This window comes from Symphalangus syndactylus, chromosome 11 (assembly GCF_028878055.3).
Source record: "Symphalangus syndactylus isolate Jambi chromosome 11, NHGRI_mSymSyn1-v2.1_pri, whole genome shotgun sequence".
Classification (NCBI taxonomy): Eukaryota; Metazoa; Chordata; class Mammalia; order Primates; family Hylobatidae; genus Symphalangus; species Symphalangus syndactylus.
Window position 1 is genome coordinate 53,797,621 of NC_072433.2, and position 20,457 is coordinate 53,818,077.

Sequence of the window (20,457 nt, forward strand, 5' to 3'; positions counted from 1 at the left end):
TTGTGTCTCTACATGGTCTTCACCTTGTATATGTCTGTGTCTAAATTTCCTCTTAAGTGCACCAGTCGTATTGAATTAGAGCCCACCCTAACAACTTCACTGTAATTCAATTACTGTAACCTGTACGGACCTTGGGAGACTGAACAAAGCAGGGTGAATGTGGGAATAAAAGACAAAGACAAAAGAGTATATTTGGAAGAAGGGGTCAGGGGGCACCTTGTCTCTAGTGGACGAGGGCCCTGAGCTTTTTTCTTTTTTTTTCTTTTTGAGATGGAGTCTCGCATTTGGCCCAGGCTGGAGTGCAGTGGCGTGATCTCGGCTCACTGCAAGCTCCGCCTCCCAGGTTCACACCATTCTCCTGCCTCAGCCTCCCAAGTAGCTGGGACTACAGGCGACCACCACCACGCCTGGCTAACTTTTTGTATTTTTAGTAGAGATGGGGTTTCACTGTGTTAGCCAGGATGGCCTTGATCTCCTGATTTCATGATCTGCCCACCTCAGCCTCCCAAAGTGCTGAGATTACAGGTGTGAGCTACCACGCCTGGCCAAGGGCCCTGAGCTTTACACAGCCCTCCGTATTTATTGGTAAAAGAGATAACGAGAAAGGGGGGCTGGTTGTTGGGTAATTGTCAGTCAGCTGTTTGGTTCACAGCAGGCTTGTGAGACTGTATCCTTCGAACAATAGGCGCTAGATTTCCCAGTAGCTAACTTCAAGGAGCCTGGCGCCAGGGAGTGATGGCCCTCAGCAAACCTTTTGGTGGCAGGTGCAGTGTGAGTTTGCTTACATCCTGCATTCATAATAAACAGTTTGCTGTTTGATCATATAGCCTCCAGTGGAATGCTGAGTTGGTCACGATCCCTGTGGCCTTTTCGGCTCCCAACAAATTACCTCTTTAAAACCCTCTCCAAATACAGTCACATTCTGAGGTATCAGGACTTCTTCATATGAATTGGGGTGAGGGGGCAGGATATACCTTCAGTCCACAACACCCAGTATTGAACAAATTTGCAGACCACTATCTGACTATCAAGGCCTGAATAGGAAGCCTTACCTGCAGGGCTTTTCACGTGCAGGCAGGCATCTTTCCTCAAGTCAGTCTACCTGTGTAGCTCCCTTCTAAGTGCTCAAAGGTGAGCAGATTAGGTCAGTTCTTCCAGGGCTACATGTTTACATGTGGTTTCTGGCAGGGGTGGGAGAGATGAGGGAGACCATTAATTAAGGTATTTGATATGGTTTGGCTGTGTCCCCCCACCCAAATCTCATCTTGAATTGTAGTCCCCATTGTAATCTCCACGTGTCATGGGAGGAACCCAGTGAGAGGTAATTGAATCATAGGGGGCAGTCACCTCCATGCTGTTCTTGTGACAGTGAGTGAGTTCTCATGAGATCTGGTAGTTTTATAAGGGGCTTTTCCAACTTTGCTCAGCACTTCTTATTATTCCCGCCATGTGAAGAAGGACATGTTTGCTTCCCCTTCCGCCATGACTATAAGTTTCCTGAGACCTCTCCAGCCACACTGAACTGGGAGTCAATTAAACCTCTCTCCTTTCTAAATTATCCAGTCTTGGGTATATCTTTAGCAATGTGAGAACAGACTAATACATCTTTCTTCTTCCCCAGTTCTGGACCATGTTTACCAATCCATAGTCACAGGTAGTACTCGACTTTGACAGGCTTCCCCTTGTAAAACTTGGAATTTGATGGCTGGGCACAGTGGCTCACACCTGTAATCCCAGCACTTTGGGAGGCTGTGGCAGGTGGATCACTTGAGGTCAGGAGTTTGAGACCAGCTGGGCCAACGTGGTGAAATCCTGTCTCTACTAAAAATAAAAAAATTAGCCATGCATGGTGGCATGTGCATGTAATCCCAGCTACTTGAGAGGCTGAGGCAGGAGAATCGCTTGAACCTGGGAGGCAGAGGTTGCAATGAGCCGAGATGGTGCCACTGCACTCCAGCCTGAGCAACAGAGCAAGACTCTGTCTCAAAAAAAACAAAAAACAAAACAAACAAAAAAAAACTTGGAATTTGACGGTGTAGAACAGAACCTAAGTTCTTAGGCAACAGGTTCACTCTCAAGGGGAAAAACAGAGGAAGGAACAGATATATAGACATACCATTTCTCCTTCTTAGTAACTCCATTCCTTCCTAAGTAAGTCAGGAGGTGGGGAAAGGTCAGTAATGTTACACCTTTAGATCTTTATCTGCATAAAAGTAAACATCAGGAGTGGGGAAAATGTGTTCTCTCCACCAGCATAATGCAAGACAGCTGACAGAATCCTCTCCTGGAGGGATCCCCAAGTTATCTCCAGCCGAGCTCTTTCATGAAACAAATAATATTTGTTTCCTATTGCTGCATAACAAATTACTACGCATTTAGCAGCTTAAAGCCACAACCAATTATTATCTCGCAGTTCCCTAAGTCCCACTGTATGGGCATGACTGGGTTCTTAGCTCAGTCTCGCAAGGGCAAAGTCTAGGTGTTGGCTGACCTGGGCTCTTATCCAGATGCTTTGAAGAAGAATCCACTTTCGAGCTCATTTAGGTTGTTAGCCAAATTCAGTTCCTTGCTGGATGTCGGGTAGTGGCAGCTCTCTGGAGGCCTCCACATTCCTCAGCACATGGCTGCCTCCTTCTTCAAGTCAGCAATGGCTCAAATGCCCCTCATAACTTCCTGTTCTGCTACCAGCTAGAGAAAAGCTTGCTTTTAAATGGCTACCTGACTGGGTGGTAATCTCAGTATCCCCATATCAACTGACTTGGAATTTTAATTACATATGCCAAATCCTTTAACAGCAGCACCTAAATTAGTGCTTGACTGAATAACCAGGGGACAGGAATCTTGAGGGGAGCATCTTTAGAATCCTGTCTGTCACACCAGGGAATCCCACTCTTTGCCCCAGACCCTGAGAGAAGACAGTTCCTCTCTGCCACAGGTTTGTTAGATCCTAATCTAGCCCAATAGACAAGTGTGGTACACACTCTCTCCCCTAGAGAGGCCACAGTCAGCTCTTCAGCTCATTCATAAATTCTTAGCAACTTTGTATGAACTAGAAAAAAGGTGCCCTTTCCTTAAAACAATGTACTGTTATCTGTTGGAAATCTGTTGCACTAACTATACAAACCTCTTGTTTACCTGGTAGTGAATGGCACCCACCTCCAGGTGTTGTGAGTGGCCTTGATCTCAGTAGATCCTGTGGGCTCAAATACAGCCTGTGCATTGCAACCACTTGTCCACTCTGGCTATTGTCATAGAGACATTTTTTTCCCAGAATCTTTCTGACATTCTTCATTGATATATCTGTTAACGATTTGGGGAAAATTTGAAATAAAATGGTTATAACTTCCTGAAAATGCTATAATGCATTATTAATACCCAGAAAAAAACATTTTGCCACTGGTCTGATCTAATCTATTTGGGGTTTTTGTTTGTTTGTTTGAGACGGAGACTCGCTCTGTCATCCAGGCTGGAATGCAGTGGCGTGATCTTGGCTCACTGCAACTTCTGCCTCCTGGGATTTTTTTAGTAGAGACAGGGTTTTACCATGTTGGCCAGGGTGGTCTCAAACTCCTGACCTCAAGTGACCCACCTGCCGCGGCCTCCCAAAGTGCTGGGATTACAGGCATGGGCCACTGCGCCTGGCCTAATCTGTTTGTTTATATTCAGAAGCAAATATCCAAAATCCTCCAAGGAGCAAACCCTGAAGTAACTGGAATATTAAGGCAATAATGGCGGCCACTAATGTTACTCAGTGCCTCTATCTATCTATCTACCTACCTACCTAGCTACCTACCATCTATCTCTGATCTATGTGTATGCTATATACACATACACTCACATAATCTCATTTAATCATCACATTCCTTTTGGGTAGGGATTATTATGCCTACTTACAAATAAGAAAACTGAGGCTTTGTAATGTTATATTATTTGCCCAAGGTCACAGATAAGAAGAAGCTGAGTCAGGATTCAAACCTCTGTCATCCATTTCAAAGCCTACGCTCCTAACCACTTTGGTGGAGATTAGCCAAGTGCCTGTGCCCTGAATTGAGACCTTGGGCTGTTCTGTGGTGAAGCCAGTGGAATTGCTGCAGGCCCAGTGCCAAGTGCTTTATCTGCATCTTCTTATTTAAAGTCCTCACAGCCGGGCGCGGTGGCTCACGCCTGTAATCCCAGCACTTGGGGAGGCTGAGGTGAGTGGATCACCTGAGGTCAGGAGTTTGAGACCACCCTGGCCAACATGGTGAAACCCCATCTCTACTAAAGATACAAAAATTAGCTGGGCGTGGTGGCACATGCCTGTAATCCCAGCTACTCGGGAGGCTGAAGCAGGAGAATCACTTGAACCTAGGGATTGCAGTGAGGCAAGAGGCTCTATTGCACTACAGCCTGGGCAACAAGAGCAAAACTCCGCCTCAAAAAAAGCACTTTGGGAGCTTTGGGAGGCTGAAGTGGGTGAATTGCTTGAGCCCAGAAATTCAAGACCAGCCTGAGCAACATGGCAAAACCCCATCTCTACAAAAAATACAAAAATTAGCCAGGCATGATGATATGCACCTGTAAGTCCCAGCTACTTGGGAGGCTGAGGTGGGAGGATTGCTTAAGATGCAGTTTGAGGCTTCAGTGAGCCATGATTGTACTACTGCACTCTAGCCTGAGCAACAAAGGGAGACCCTGTCTCAAATAAATAAATAAATAAATAAGACAGGGTCTCAACTCTGTTGCCCAGGCTGGAGTGCAGCAGCATGATCATAAGTTCTCTGCAGCTCAGACCTCTCAGGCTAAAGTGATCCTCTCACCTTGCCACCCCACCCCAGTAGCTGGGACTACAGGCACATGCCATCATGCTGGGCTAATTTTTTAATATTTTGTAAAGATGGAATCTCGCTATGTTGCCCAGGCTGGGCTTTTTGGTTTTTTTGTTTTGTTTTGTTTTGTTTTTGAGACGGACTCTTGCTCTGTCACCAAAGCTGGAGTGCAGCGATGCGATCTTGGTTCACTACAACCTCTGCCTCCCAGGCTCAAGCGATTCTCGTGCCTCAGCATCCCAAGTAGCTGGGATTACAGGTGCCGCACCACCATGCCCAGCTAATTTTTGTATTTTTAGTAGAGATGGGGTTTCACCATGTTGGCCAGGCTGGTCTTGAACCCCTGACCTCAAGTGATCCGCCCACCTCAGCCTCCCAAAGTGCTGGGATTACAGGCATGAGTCACCACGCCTGGCCCCAGGCTGGTCTTGAAACCCTGGCTTCAAGAGATCATCGTGCTTTGTTTGGCCTCCCTCCCAAAGTGCTGGGATAGCAGGCTAAACCATCGTGCTCTGCTAAACAATTTTTTTCTTTTTTTTTTTCAGACGGAGCCTCGCTCTGTTGCCCAGGCTGGAGTGCAGTGGTGCGATCTCCGCTCACTGCAACCTCTGCCTACCAGGTTCAAGAGATTCTCCTGTATCAGCCTCCCGAGTAGCTGGGATTACAGGAGCCCACCACCACGCCCAGCTAATTTTTATATTTTTAGTAGAGACGGGGTTTCACCATATTGGTCAGGCTGGTCTCCAACTCCTGACCTCAGGTGATCCACCCGCCTCGGCCTCCCAAAGTGCTGGGATTACAGGCGTGAGCCACCGAGCCCGGCCAAAAATTTTCTTAAATGTAAAGGTTTATATTGATCTTTCCAATTTAACATATCCCTGATGGCCTGTGGATGCACCAACCACACTGACAGAATCATTTGAGCCTACCTTTACCGTTATCTCCGTCTTAGAGCTTCACAAGAAATTATGTAGCTTGCCCAAGATTACACTACAAGTAATGGCTGGAATTATGATTCAAACACAGCCCTGTCTAGTTTCAGAAACTGAAGTCCTACGGGTTTCCTACAAGGCCCTGCCTCACCCTCTGCCTGCTCTCAAAAATACACAACTTAATCGCTTGCAAAAGACTTTCCACCAGCTTGCCCCATTTGGAAGTCATAAATGGGGCAAGTTGGTGGAAAGTCAGTGAGGTGAGGAGAAGAGGACACTACCCAGATTCTTCTTGTCTCCTTACAGGAGTCGGGAGTGAGAATGACGAGGAGAGCCCTCCACGAGAAGGGGCTGAAGACAGAGCCCCTCAGGAGGCTCCTGCCCAGGAGGGGCCTCCGGACAAATGCCCGGCCCAGTTCCATGGTGGTGCCAGACACCAGAGCTCCCGAGGGAGGCAGCAAGGCCCCGAGGGCACCCAGAACAATCCCCCAGGGTAAGGGGAGGTGAGTGGGGTCCCCAAGCAAGCCAAGGCCCCTAAAGCCTCCCTTGGCTGCCCCAAGATCCAGCCACTACCTGTGCCCCGAGGGCGGAAAGAGCTTCCCAGCTCACCCACCGCGGTAGCATCGGGGGCGAGCGGCCCTACACTTGCCCGAACCTAAGGCCACAGCACCCATCTGGCTCGCCACTGGCGCCCGAATGCATGGGAAGGGCTTAGGGCAGAACTCGGATCACATCCAGCGCCTGAGGCCGCCTTGCTAGAGGCCCAGGGGAGAGGTGCACTGGGCTGCCTCACCCACCTCCTCACGCACCCACGCGGCCACCCGCCCAGCGGTCTGAGTGTGCCATGCGAGGCGCCTGCCACCCCGGGAGAGGCGCCGAGTCCCCAGTCCTGCCGGCACTGAGCCTCCGGGTCCACAGCGGGCAAGGGCCGTGGCGGGGACAGGCGCACGGGACCCGCCGGCCTCGCGCCTTCTGCAGCACCACGAGACGTCCACGTGGCGCCCGGACGTCCACGCATGTGTTGAGGCCCGCGCACGCGCAGAGACCCCAGCGCGGAAGCCGCCCCGCACGCCAGGGCTTATGTACGCCAGCGCTGGGGGACCTCCAGCGCCCGAGGACATAGGGCAAGTGCTTCCACCAGGGTGTCAGCCTAGCAGGCCAACCTGGGAACCCACGTGGACAAGCGGCCTTTCAGCCCAGGCGCCCACCTTGTGTGGAGGCGTGGAGACTTCTGGCGCAGCCCTGAGCTGGTGGCCTAACCTACCTGGAAAATCCTAGCCCGAGAAGCAGCACGAGTGAGCCTTTTGGGTGGTTCCAAGGCCCTTCACCAAGCTCTCACTTCCTGACTTCACCGTTGGGTCTGTTGTACTAGGAAATAATAATGCCTCCCATTTATCAAGGGTTTACTCTGTACCAGGCATTGTGACTGATGTAATTTAGTTCTCACTGCATCTCTATGGCACGGATATTATCTGCATTTTGCAGATGGAGAAATTGAGTTTCTGAGAGGTTAAGGAACCTGCCCAAAGTCAGCAATGCAGTACCACTTCTCGTGCTGGGACACAGCGGGGTTAATTAAGGCCGTGGGCTAACAGGGCCTCCACTTATGGAGAGCATTCATTTTTCTCTGGTGAATTATAGAAAACGCTTTTTACACTGAAGTGAGTAGATACTCCCTGGGATGAAAGTTAACATTTGTACCAATGATTGAGATGACACAGAAATTTCACACTTCAAGCCAATGCTTTAGGTTCAGCCCACGGAATTCTGGAGTGACCTTTTCCCTTTTTTCAGTCGTCACCAGGGTGATGTTGGTGAAGGAAGCTCCACTCCAGGACCAGCTCCTGTGTAGAGCCTTCCTGGAGGCCAACAAGGATGACCTCTCTCCGTTTGCCATCCCACTGGGTTGTCTGGGAAGTTCATCCAGTTCCTCTGGACTAAGATTTCCAAGTTCCCAAAAGGGAAACTAATCTTCAGGAGTTGGGAATGAAAAAATGGAATTTGGGGGAATTCCTGAAAGCATGTTATTCTGTATTTTTCATAACTTTCTGTATTTTTTTTTTTCTTTTGAGACGGAGTTTTGCTCTTGTCACTCAGGCTGGAGTGCAGTGGTGTGATCTCGGCTCACTGCAACCTCCGCCTCCTGGGTCCAAGTGATTCTCTTGCCTCAGCCTCCCTAGCAGCTGGGATTACAGGCACGTGCCACCACGCCCAGCTAATTTGTTGTATTTTTAGTACAGAGAGGGTTTCATCATGTTGGCCAAGCTGGTCTCAAACTCCTGACCATAGGTGATCCACCCACCTCAGCCTCCCAAAGTGTGGGGATTACAGGCGTGAGCCACCATGCCCGGCCACTTTCTGTATTTTTTAATAAATAAGAAATACACATTTAGTAGTAGTTACAAAGAACTGTAGGCCGTAGCAAATGTTCAATAACTGGAAAATGCCAACGAACATTTGTTGGGTAGTATTTAAATAACGAAATGTTCAAATATTTGACAAGATTAACAACACTACACAGAATCACGAGTTGAAATTGCCAGTTTAGGCTGAGTATGGTGGCACATGCCTATAATTCCAGCACTTTGGGAGGCCAAAGCAGGAGGATCACTTGAGCCCAGAGTTTGAGGCTATAGTGAGCTATGATTGCACCACTGCACTCCAGCCTGAGCAACAGAGCAAGACCCTGTCTCTTAAAAAAAGAGAGAGAGAGAGAAATTGCCAATTTAAGGACTTATTTGTTTCCAAAACTTGTTATTGATTAGAACATCATTTGCAGGATTTGTATAAAATACAGTGCACGTAAACATTAATATTTGTGAGAATGACTCGCTCTTAACAACAGGTAGAACCACAAATATACTTTCAGTGTGTCAACAGCTACAAAAAGTATTTTGACTACTTATCTCCTAGGTACTCTTGTCCCATATTCTGGAAATGTCTACCTTAACATTATTTATTTATTTTTTGAGACAGTCTTGCTGTAGCTCCCAGGCTCAAGTGCAGTGGTGTGATCTCGACTCCACCTCCTGGGTTCAAGCAAATTCTTGTGCCTCAGCCGCCCGAGTAGCTGGGATTAGAGGCATGTGCCACCATGCCCGGCTAAGTTTTGTATTTTTTGTAGAGACAGGGTTTTGCCATGTTGGCCAGGCTGGTCTCGAACTCCTGACCTCAAATGATCCAACTGCCTCAGCCTCCCAGAGTACCCGGATTACAGTACCTTAACTTTAGACTCCGTGTGTCAACATTGCCTTCTCTTGCTTTCAATTTGGCATTAGTGGATTTCTTTAAGCCAGGAATGCCTCTGTGTTGATTGTTAAGCATTAATTCTCACAGGAGAATTATAATGCTTTTCCCCATTTTCCCAATTTCTTGACTGATTGTTTTTGGGATTCAGAAGAACATACAGATTTCCTGATAAATTCCAGGAGGGATTTCCTGCATAGAAACACTACTTTGGGGTTGGGCGCAGTGGCTCATGCCTATAATCCCAGCACTTTGGGAGGCCAAGGCAGTCGGATCATTTGAGGTCAGGAGTTCAAGACCAGTCTGGCCAACATGGTGAAACCTCATCTCTACTAAAAATACAAAAAAAAAAAAAAAAATTAGCCGGGCATGGTGCTGTACACCTGTAGTCCAAGCTACTTGGGAGGCTAAGGCAGGAGAATCACTTAAACCCGGGAGGTGGAAGTTGCAGTGAGCAGAGATTGTACCACTGCACTCCAGCCTGGATAACACAGTGAGATTCTGTCTCAAAAAAGAAAAAGAAAGGCCGGGCGCGGTGGCTCATGCCTGTAATCCCAGCACTTTGGGAGGCCAAGGCGGGCAGATCACGAGGTCAGGAGTTCAAGACCAGCCTGACCAACATGGTGAAACCTGTCTCTCCTAAAAATACAAAAATTAGCCAGGCATGGTGTTGCGTGCCTGAAATCCCACCTACTCAGGAGGCTGAGGCAGGAGAATTGCTTGAACCCAGGAGGCAGAGGTTGCAGCGAACTGAGATCCCACCACTGCACTTCAGCCTGTGTGACAGAGGGAGATTTGTTTCAAAAAAAAAAAAAAAGGAAAATTAAAGAAAAAGAAACACTACTCTGGGCTGAGCAGCATCGGCAAGTCAAGTCGGCTGCTGGAATTTTACCTACAACATTGAATCTTGCCTTTTTGGTTTCAGGGGCCTCAGAGCCAGAGAATCCAAGTGTGCGTCCTGGCTCTACCAGCTCCTGGTGGCGAGGTCTTGGGCAAGTCACTTTACCTCTCTGAGCTTCAATTTAATGGATGAATAATGTGTGGGGAGTCAATGCTTGCTTTTTGAGGCAATATTGTAGGAGGGTTAAGAGTGTGGCTCTGGAGTCAGTCTGAGGTTTGAATCCTGGCTCCATTACTTACTATCTCTTTGATTTGAGGCAAGTTACGAACCACTCCATTTTTCTCTTCTGTAAAGTGGTAGCACTGATTGATGATTGTGGCAAACATCATCTTCATAGAGTTTTCATGAGTTTAAATGAGATCACATATGAAAATGCTTAACACAGAACATGGTACATTGTAAGTGCTTGATAAACGCAAACCACTGTAGCTGTTACCTGCTGTATCTACCTCACCGGGCAGTTGTGAGGATGAAAGGGAGGCTGTGTTGGGGAAGTGCTTTCCAAGCTGTGAAATGGTAGCCACACACTTCTCTTGCCTTCAGAGATGGGATGGTCCGAAGCTATGGGCAGACATTAATGGTATCCCCAAGTAAGGGGCCTGAGAATACTTACCTATGTCCACAGAAGGTAGCTGTGTTGAGGTGAGTGTCACCATGGGTAGCTGGGAAACAGTGCAAAATGCTCTCAGCTAAGGGTTAATTGCAGTCATGAGGGCAAACCCTGGCATGGTATGACTTGGGGCACCCTTGGAGACAGGGAGAAAACTGATTTTTCAGAAAGAGGCTTTAGAGGAAGGATCATGTTAAATGGAACCTGCCCACTATCTGTTTTTGTTTTTGTTTTTAATTAGGGGCCGCATCAGAGGAAGGGGACATGTAATAGAAGGTGGTTGGAGGGCTCTGACTTTTGTCTGAAACTGCTATTGGTGAAAGGCGGAACTTAGGACACATTCCTGTGAGCTGGAACCAGTGCACCCTCTCGCACTGTGCATGCACCAAGATGTCATTCATTGCCTAGACCGTAGACCAAACATGGCTCAAAGGGCCTTCCAGAGAGGATCGCATGTCATTCTGACAGCAGCCCCTCAACAACGTACAGATGAGGGCTTGAAGTCTCGGAAAGTCAAGTCCATTGCCCAGGGTCACACAACTGATATTAATATATTATGAAGTCAGGATTCAGAGACAGTCCAAGTTCTTTTTTTTTTTTTTTTTTTTTTTTTCTGAGCCAGAGTCTCGCTCTATCACCCAGGCTGGAGTGCAGTGGCACAATCTCGGCTCACTGCAACCTCCACCTCTCAGGTTCAAGTGATTCTCGTGCCTCAGCCTCCCGAGTAGCTGGGACTACAGACGTGTGCCACTGCGCCTGGCTAGTTTACAGTCCAAGCTCTTAACCCCACCAGCCTGCCTCAACCACCAGGGGCCAGACTGCTGATTTTGAACAAGGAAGAAGAAAATCCAAATGGTTTCAGTGCCTAAATGTCCTCCTTTCTTGCCTTTGGTAACAACTTTTTCTGTCTCTGAATATTACTGCTACTTCTCTGGACACTGCTTCTTTGCTTCCAGGGCTGTTTTTCTTGCTTAGCCCTAAGTCAGCCTCATTTGGGCCCTGTCCTTAGACTCTGTCTTCTGCACGGGTCTGTGAAAGATCTCCTTTACGTGTGCAGCTCCAGCTGTTGGTCCTCTCTCAGTCTAACCCAGACTGCCCCTCTGAGCGCCAGCCTGAGCAGCCAGCTGCCTCCTTGACATCCCTTCTCTGGGTCTCATTCGTGATGTCTCCCCTAACACAGCTTGCCTCTCAAGTGCCACCTCCTCCCTACCATGGCCTCTTAGTTCCAAATTGTGGCGTAGTGGTGGGGAATTTAGAAAGCCTTCAAAGACGAAGGCTCTTGAATGAGTTCTCAGGGCTAGAGATAGACAACAGAGTGTGTTCTCTGAGAGCTACCAACAGTCTAGGCGTGAACTTGGAGAGTGGAATTCACCATTTAATCAGTCAGCTGGCTACGGAATGCCCAGCTGCATGCCAGGTCCAGCTGCTGGGGTGGAAAGATGCATTCATGTGTAGAACAAACAGGATTCCTGGCTTCAGGGAGCATTCAGGCTGTTGGAGAAGACAGACGTCATGCAATCCCCCAAAATACACTCCTATAAACTGTGATAAGTGTCATGAAGGAAAAGTTCTTGGTGCCATAAAAGCATATTGTCGATCTAAATTAGATTAAGATGATCAAAGAAGGTCATTGTGAGAAAGTGACAATTACTATCTCCCTGAGATCTGAGTTGGGGAGGAGAATTCCATAGACAAGCAAGAATAGGCACAAAAGACCCAAGGGTGGGAAAGAGCATGGTATGGTGGGGAAACTGAAAGGCAATCCTTATAGTGGTAGCTAAGCATGCAGGGGCATGGGCTGAGATAAGGCCGGGTGGCCTGGGCAGGGGTGATGGCAGAGCCTTGTGGGCCACAGTAAGGAGCCTGGAGGTTTTGGGTTAACGTTTTTTTTTTTTTCTTAAATTTGAGACACAGACTCACTCTGTCCCCAGGCTGGAGTGCAGTGGCGTGATCTTGGCTCATTGCAACCTCTACCTCCGAGGTTCAAGCGATTCTCCCACCTCAGGCTCTCAAGTAGCTGGGATTACAGGCGCCCGCCACTACACCTGGCTAATTTTTGTATTTTTAGTAGAGAGAAAGTTTCACCATATTGGCCAGGCTGGTCTCAAATTCTTGACCTCAAGTGATCCACCCTCCTCGGCTTCCCAAAGTGCTTACAAATCCCCAAAGGGATTACAGGCATGAGCCACCATGCCCTTCCTGGTTTAACTTTTTATTTGGAAATAATTTCAAAGTTACAGAAAAGTCTCAAGAATAGTACAATGGACATCTGCATAGCCTTTGTCCCAGACTCACCCGCTGTTCACATTTTACCCCATTTCTCTGTCACTGGCCATCTGTCTATTTAAGGTATACACAGACAACTTTGATTCCGATCTAGTTGAGAATAAGTTGCAGACCTCATGTTCCTCTACCCCTAAATAGTGTGTGTTTCCTCCCACAGTACAGTTATCCACTGCATTAAATTTCACACTGATCCAATATGGCATCTAATTTACCTCCCATCTTGTCACTTGTCTCAGTAACACCCTTTAGATGGCATTTCTCCTCTAGCACAGGATCCACTCTAAGAATGATGTATTGCATTCGGTTGTTGTTTCTCTCTAGTATCCCTTAATCGGGAGCCTTTCTTTGTCTGCATGGTGTTGATATTATTGAAGAATTCAATCTTCCCCTTTATCTTAATAGAACATTCTTCATTTGGGGTTTGTCTGCTTGTTTCTTCGTTATAATATATGGGTTATGCATTCCTGGCTGGAAGACTGTGTAAGTGATACTGTGTCCTTCTCAGTGTAACAGCTAAAGCCACACATGTCTGTCTGTTCCTCCATGGTGATTTTTTTTTAAACAGTCTTGCTCTGTTGCTCAAGCTGGAGTGCAGTGGTGTGATCTCAGCTCACTGCAACCTCCGCCTCCTAGGTTCAAGCAATTTTCCCTGCTTCAGCCTCCAGAGTAGCTGGGATTACAGGTACCCACCACCACGCCCAGCTAATTTTTGTATTTTTTAGTAGAGACTGGGTTTCGCCATATTGGCCAGGCTGGTCTTGAACTCCTGACCTCAGGTGATCCACCTGCCTCGGCCTCCCGAAGTGCTGGGATTACAGGTGTGAGCCACCACACCCAGCCCCTCCTTGGTGATTTTAATTTTGATCACCAATTCAAGGTTATTTGATTTCTCCAATCTAGAGTTACTATTTTTCCCTTGTAACAAGTAATCAATGAGGAGGTATTTTATGACCATGACTATATCCTATTCCACATCAAAAGTTAAATAGATGAGGTTTAACACCTATTGATGATTCTTGCCTGACTAAGAATCACGATGGTTACAGAATAGTAACTCAACTCCAGGACTCCCTCCACATTTATTAGTCAACACTTGGCATTCTTCTGTCCACTTATTTTAGATTCACTATTCATAGGAACTCTTGGATTTATATTATTTTCCAATAAATTTTATAATTAGTTATTAATCTTAATTATTTTGGTGCTCAGATTGTCCCAGATTTGGCCGCTGGAAGCTCCTTAAAACTAGAAGCCTGGATTTCATCCCAGCTTCAGTGTAGTGGCATGATTCAGTTTACAGATAAGATCACCCTGACTGCTGTATGAGAATGCACTTATAGGGGCACAGATGAGGAAGCAGGGAGACCCTTGTGTAGTCCAGGTGGGAGATGTGGCTTAGATTAGGGTTGTGACATACATGGCGAGGGAATGGATGGAAGTAAGAGAAACATTGGAAGCCAGGTGCTGTGGCTCACGTCTGTAATCCCAACACTTTGGGAGGCCAAAGCAGGAGGATAGCTTGAGGCCAGGAGTTTGAGACCTGCCTGGGCAACATAGCAACACCCTATCTCTTAAAAAAAACAGTAAGAATCGGCCGGGCGTGGTGGCGCACGCTTGTAATCACAGCACTTTGGGAGGCCGAGGCGGGCGGATCACGAGGTCAGGAGATCGAGACCACGGTGAAACCCCGTCTCTACTAAAAATACAAAAAATTAGCCGGGCGTGGTGGCGGGCACCTGTAGTCCCAGCTACTTGGAGAGGCTGAGGCAGGAGAATGGCGTGAACCCGGGAGGCGGAGCTTGCAGTGAGCCGAGATCGCGCCACTGCACTCCAGCCTGGGCGACAGAGCAAGACTCCATCTCAAAAAAAAAAAAAAAAAAGTAAGAATTAGCCAGGCATAGTGCTGTGCACCTATAGTCTTAGCTATTCAGGAGGCTGAGGTGGGAGGATCACTTGAGCCCAGGAGTTTGAGGCTCCAGTGAGCCATGATTGTGCCACTGCCCTTCAGCCTCAGTAACAGAGTGAGACCCTGTCTCTAAAAGAAAGTAAAAACATTGGAGGTAGAATCAACAGGACTTAGTGGTGGATTGAACGCACAGTCAAGAGAGGGCAGAGTTGAGAGCCACCGGAGCAGCTGGGGGAATGGTGATGTTGACTGATACAGGGAAGACAAGCAGAGTAAGGGGTTGGGTGGCGGGGGAGGTGTTAGATGCGTTGAGTTTGAGGGGTCTGGAACATCCAGTGTTCTCTGGCACCCAAGTGAAGGGGTCAGTGAGACAACTAGACTCTGGAGCTGACACAGAAGTCCAGACCAGAAGAAAACTTAAGGCCATGAATCCATGGTCTTGGATGAAATGTTGTAAGGGGAGAATGTGGACTGAGATGGGAGTGCACTGTTTGGAGGTGCAGGGCTGTATGGCCAGAATTTGCAGTGGAGAGGTAGGTGGGGACCAGGGCACATGGTGCCTGGAGTGTCAGGCTGAATGCTGAGCGCTGGGTAGCCCACTGAAGAGTCCTGGGCAGGGAAGTGAATGACAGGTGTGATTGGCGTTTCAGCAGGACTGTTCTGACAGCCAAGTACAGATGATCTGGGGGGCTGTGGCAGTGGCTGATGCTGTCGTCCTTTCTAAAGCAAATCTGCTCATCTCTTGCCCCTGGAGGTGGCTCAGGTGGGTCGCCATGCCTGAATGCCCTCTCCTTGTTCATCTGGGTGCAAAAACGATGATTAAAACACCTGTCTCAACTGCACTCACCAGCCCCTGGTGATGTGATAGCAAACCCACGTCTCCCTGCCTCATTGTAGCTAGAGCTATACAACCTGCTCCTAGGACCTTTACCCAGCCAGGTGTAACACAGCAGGTGTGAGTGTGCACAGGCTGGTCCCCAAGGCTTGTTGGAGTCTGTTTGGGGACCATGATCCTCTGCCCTGGCATGCTTTGAGTTCAGTGTGGTCTCTGTCACTCAGGCCACTGCTCATTCAAAACTGTATCTTGTCCCCTCCCACCCCGCACGGCCCATAGAGGGTGGGTTCAAGTCAGAATGAACATCCTGGGGTGCAGGCGTCTAGGAAGTATGCAGTCCTTCCTATGGGGTGCTGACAGCCCCTTGGCAGGACACAGATAACCAAAGGCAGAAATTGTAAGAGACCAGAGGAAGGGGCACCTGCTCTGGGAGCCCAGGATAGGCCAGAGTGTTTCTAGTTGGAGAAATCAGGGTTGGTCCTCAGAGAAGATGGCGTTTGAACTGGGACTTGAGGAGAAGACTATTTTCCATTTCACACAAGAAATCTTTGATTATTCAGTAAAAAGAGGAAATAAGAAAAAAAAATCAGACTAGTCTGGCCAACATGGTGAAACCCCGTCTCTACTAAAAATACAAAATTAGCCAAGCATGGCGTTGGGCGCCTGTAATCCCAGCTACTTGGGAGGCCCAAGCAGGAGAATCGCTTAAACTCGGGAGGCGGAGGTTGCAGTGAGCCAAGATCACGCCACTGCACTCCAGCCTGGCGGACAGAGCAAGACTCCGTCTCAAAAAAAATTTTTAAAAAAAGAGGCCGGGCGCGGTGGCTCACGCTTGTAATCCCAGCACTTTGGGAGGCCGAGGCGGGCGGATCACGAGGTCAGGAGATCGAGACCATGGTGAAACCCTGTCTCTACTAAAAATACAAAAAATTAGCCGGGCGTGTTGGCGGGCGCCTGTAGTCCCAGCTACTCGGAGAGGCCGAGGCAGGAGAATGGCGTGAACCCGGGAGGTGGAGTTTGCAGTGAGCCGAGACTGCGCCACTGCACTCCAGTCTGGGTGACGGAGCGAGACTCTGTCTCAAAAAAAAAAAAAAAAAAAAAAAAGAAAAAAAGGACGGGTGCAGTGGCTCATGCCTGAAATCCCAGCACTTTGGGAGGCCGAGGCGGGTGGATCATGAGGTCAGGAATTCGAGACCAGCCTGGCCAATATGGTGAAACCCTGTTTCTACTACTAAAACTACAAAAATTAGCCGGGCGTGGTGGCAGGCATCTGTAATCCCAGCTACTTGGGAGGCTGAGGCAGGAGAATCACTTGAACTCGGGAGGCGGAGTTTGCAGTGAGCTGAGATCGTGCCAGTGCACTCCAGCCTGGGCGACAGAGCGAGACTTCGTCTCAAAAAAAAAGGAAAAAGAAAAACAATCAAAGCCCCACTACGTCATATTTTATTGACATTGTCAACACAACAGTCCATTAGGTGGACCTGCATAGTTAGTCCTCTTATTGTTGGACTAATTCATTCCAGGCCTCAGGACATGGGCTTCCAGCCTGTGGCTGGGCAATGGGGCCAGATGCAACTCAGGAATCGGTGCTTGAGCCCATCCGCTCATTCTTCCACTCATAATGTCTATTAAGAACTCAATGCCTACCAGGCCCTGTGGATCCAATGAGTATCAGGACATGGTTCCTGTCCTGTCAAGTCTACTAGTAAGTGAGTCATAAGTGAAAAGAATTAGTTGTAGAGAAACCTGTAGAGTGCCACAATCCAGGCACAGGATGTTCAAGTGTGCGGTGATGACATAGACACAGGAGCTTCAGCCCTGGGAGCAGGAGAGGACACCAGGCGGAGCTCGAGGAGTGAGAGGGGACAGGCCTGATGATACACGCCAGGGGACCAAGCCCGCGGGGATGCCCCCAAGCGTGTCTCTGTCCACAGGCAGAAAGCTCATCCCACTGCCTCTCAGGCCTCTGAGTGTTTGTTTTTTCTGTTTTCTATTTCAAATATTCCCTTTCTCCCATTTTTGGGGGAACTGTTTTTATGCTACTTTCCAAAATCTCAACTTGCATGCATGCTTAATTCGTTTCATTTTTTTTTTTCTCTTTTTGACACTAAAAGCATTTAATGCTGTTTTTACCTCTGCATATAGCTTTGGCTGTTAATCCTACTTTTTAAATTATTTTCTAAATAGTCTGTTTTTTAATTTTTTTAATTCTTGATTTACATCTTGTCCTAAGGATAATTTGAGATGCTACTTATGTTTCAAAATTTCTAAGTGGTGTGTTTTACATTATTGTTAGTTGTATTGCATTTTGATCTGAGAATGGTTTCTAGAATTTCTGCTTTTCAAAATTTACCAAAATATTCTTTGTAGCTTAATAATTATTTAATTTTGTCCATTGTCCATGAAACTTAAAGAAGATGTATTGTTTGTTTTCAGGGTAAGAAATTTATATGTTCATATTTTCTATGTCCTTATTTATTTTTTGATTATTTGTTCAGAAAATGTGTTAGAATATTTCCAATAAAAGTGTTTCTCATGTTTTTCCTTGTATTGCTATATATTTTATTTCACAGTTCTTTGTTGTTTATTTAACATAAGAAAAAAAAAAAAGGCCGGGCGCGGTGGCTCACGCCTATAATCCCAGCACGTTGGGAGGCAGAGGTGGGCAGATCACCAGGTCAAGAGCTCCAGATTATCCTGGCCAACATGGTGAAACCCCATCTCTACTAAAAATACAAAAATTAGCCTGGTGTGGTGGCGCATGTCTGTAATCCCAGCTACTCAGGAGGCTGAGGCGGGAGAATCGCTTGAACCCAGGAGGCAGAGGTTGCAGTGAGCTGAGATCTCGCCATTGCACTCCTGCCTGGGCAACAGAGCAAGACTTCATCTCAAAAAAAAAAAAAAAAAAAAAAATTAAACCCATGCAAGGCTGGGCCCGGTGGCTCACACCTGTGATCCCAGCACTTTGAGAGGCCGAAGTGGGCGGATCCCTCGAGCTCAGAAGTTTGAGACCAGCCTGGGCAACATGGCAAAACCCCTTCTCTAACAAAAAATACAAAAATTAGCCGGACAGGGTGGCGTGTGCCTATAGTCCCAGCTACTTGGGAAGCTGAGTGGGGGGATCACTGGAGCCCGGGAAGTAGAGGTTGCAGTGAGCTGAGATCACACCACAGCACTCCAGCCTGAACGACAAGAGCGAGACTCCGTCCAAAAAAAAAAACAAAATTAGGGCTGGGCGCAGTGGCTCACGCCCATAATCCCAGCACTTTAGGAGGCCGAGGTGGGAAGATCACGAGGTGAGGAGATTTAGACCATCCTGGCTAACACGGTGAAACCCCATCTCTACTAAAAATACAAAAAATGGCCAGGCACGGTGACTCACACCTGTAATCCCAGCACTTTGGGAGGCTGAGGTGGGTGGATCACGAGGTCAGGAGGTTGAGACCATCCTGGCTAACACGGTGAAACCCCATCTCTACTAAAAATACAAAAAAATTAGCCGGGCGTGGTGGCGGGTGCCTGTGGTCCCAGCTACTCGGGAGGCTGAGGCAGGAGAATGGTGTGAACCTGGGAGGCGGAGCTTGTAGTGAGCCAAGATCGTGCTGCTGCACTCCAGCCTGGGCCACAGAGCGAGACTCTGTCTCCAAAAAATAAAAATAAAATACAAAAAAATGGCCGGGTGCAGTGGCTCACGCCTGTAATCCCAGCACTTTGGGAGGCCAAGGCGGGCGGATCACGTGAGGTCAGGAATCGGTGACCAGCCTGACCAACATGGAGAAACCCTGTCTCTACTAAATATACAAAATTAGCCGGGCATGGTGGCACATGCCTGTAATCCCAGCTACTCAGGAGGCTGAGGCGGGAGAATCACTTGAACCCAGGAGGCGCAGGCTGCAGTGAGCCGAGATTGTGCCATTGCACTCCAGCCTGGGCAACAAGAGCGAAACTCTGTCTCAAAAAAAAAAAAAAAAAAAATTAGCCAGGCATGGTGGCACCCGTCTGTGGTCCCAGCTGCTTGGGAGGCTGAGACAGGAGAATTGCTTGAACCTGGGAGGCAGAGGTTGTAGTGAGCCAAGATCTTACCACTGCACTCCATCCAGGGTGACAGATGAGACTTCATCTCAAAAACAAACAAACCAACAAAACAAAATAAAAAAAACCAAAGGCAATTCAGTGGTGCTTTTCAACAGCGGGTGTTAGAGTAATTAGACATCCATCGCTTTTCGGCCTTTTGGCTAAGATCAAGTGTAGAGTAATTAGACATCCATAGACAAAAACACAAAACCCTAAAAACCCGTACACAAAAATAAACTCCAAATGAGTTACAAACTTAAATGTAAAATGTAAAAACTATAAAACTTTCAGAAAAAAACAGAAGAATATCTTAAGGATCTAATGTTATACAAAGAGTTCTTGATACCTAAAGCATAATTCATAAAAGGAAAAAGTGACACATTGAACTTCATCCAAATTAAAAACTTTCTGAAACATAGACTGAGGCACCAGAATCACTTGAGCCTTGGAGGTGGAGGTGGCAGTGAGCTGAGATCACTCCACTGCACTCTAGTCTGGGCAACAGAGCAAGACTCTGTCTCAAAAGAAAAAAAACCCACAACTTTCTGAAACAGCTTTATTGAGATATAATTCACATACCATATAATTCACCCATCTAAAGTGTACAATTCAATGGGTTTTTGTTTACTATATTAATTTTTTTTTTTTTTTTTGAGATGGAGTCTTGCTCTGTCGCCCAGGCTGGAGTGCAGTGGCGCGATCTCGGCTCACTGCAAGCTCCACCTCCTGGGTTCACGCCATTCTCCTGCCTCAGCCTCCCGAGTAGCTGAGACTACAGGAGCCTGCCACCACGCGGGCTAATTTTTTTGTATTTTTAGTAGAGACGGGTTTTCACTGTGATCTTGATCTCCTGACCTCG

At 47.6% G+C, this 20,457-nt stretch overlaps 1 protein-coding gene across 2 annotated transcripts in view; it reads left to right on the forward strand.

The window, feature by feature from the left end:
• The window catches only part of LOC129493126 (B-cell CLL/lymphoma 7 protein family member C), a 67,879-nt gene extending 50,930 nt beyond the window's left edge, over positions 1-16,949 (forward strand). The window contains exon 6 of one of the 2 annotated variants that reach the window (XM_055298885.2): positions 6,047-16,949. In XM_055298885.2, the coding sequence (XP_055154860.1) occupies positions 6,047-6,247 (201 nt within the window). In that variant the 3' untranslated portion in view covers positions 6,248-16,949. The remainder of the gene's footprint in view (positions 1-6,046) is intronic. The other variant, XM_055298888.2, reaches the window with a different exon arrangement.
• The last annotated feature ends 3,508 nt before the right edge of the window (positions 16,950-20,457 follow it).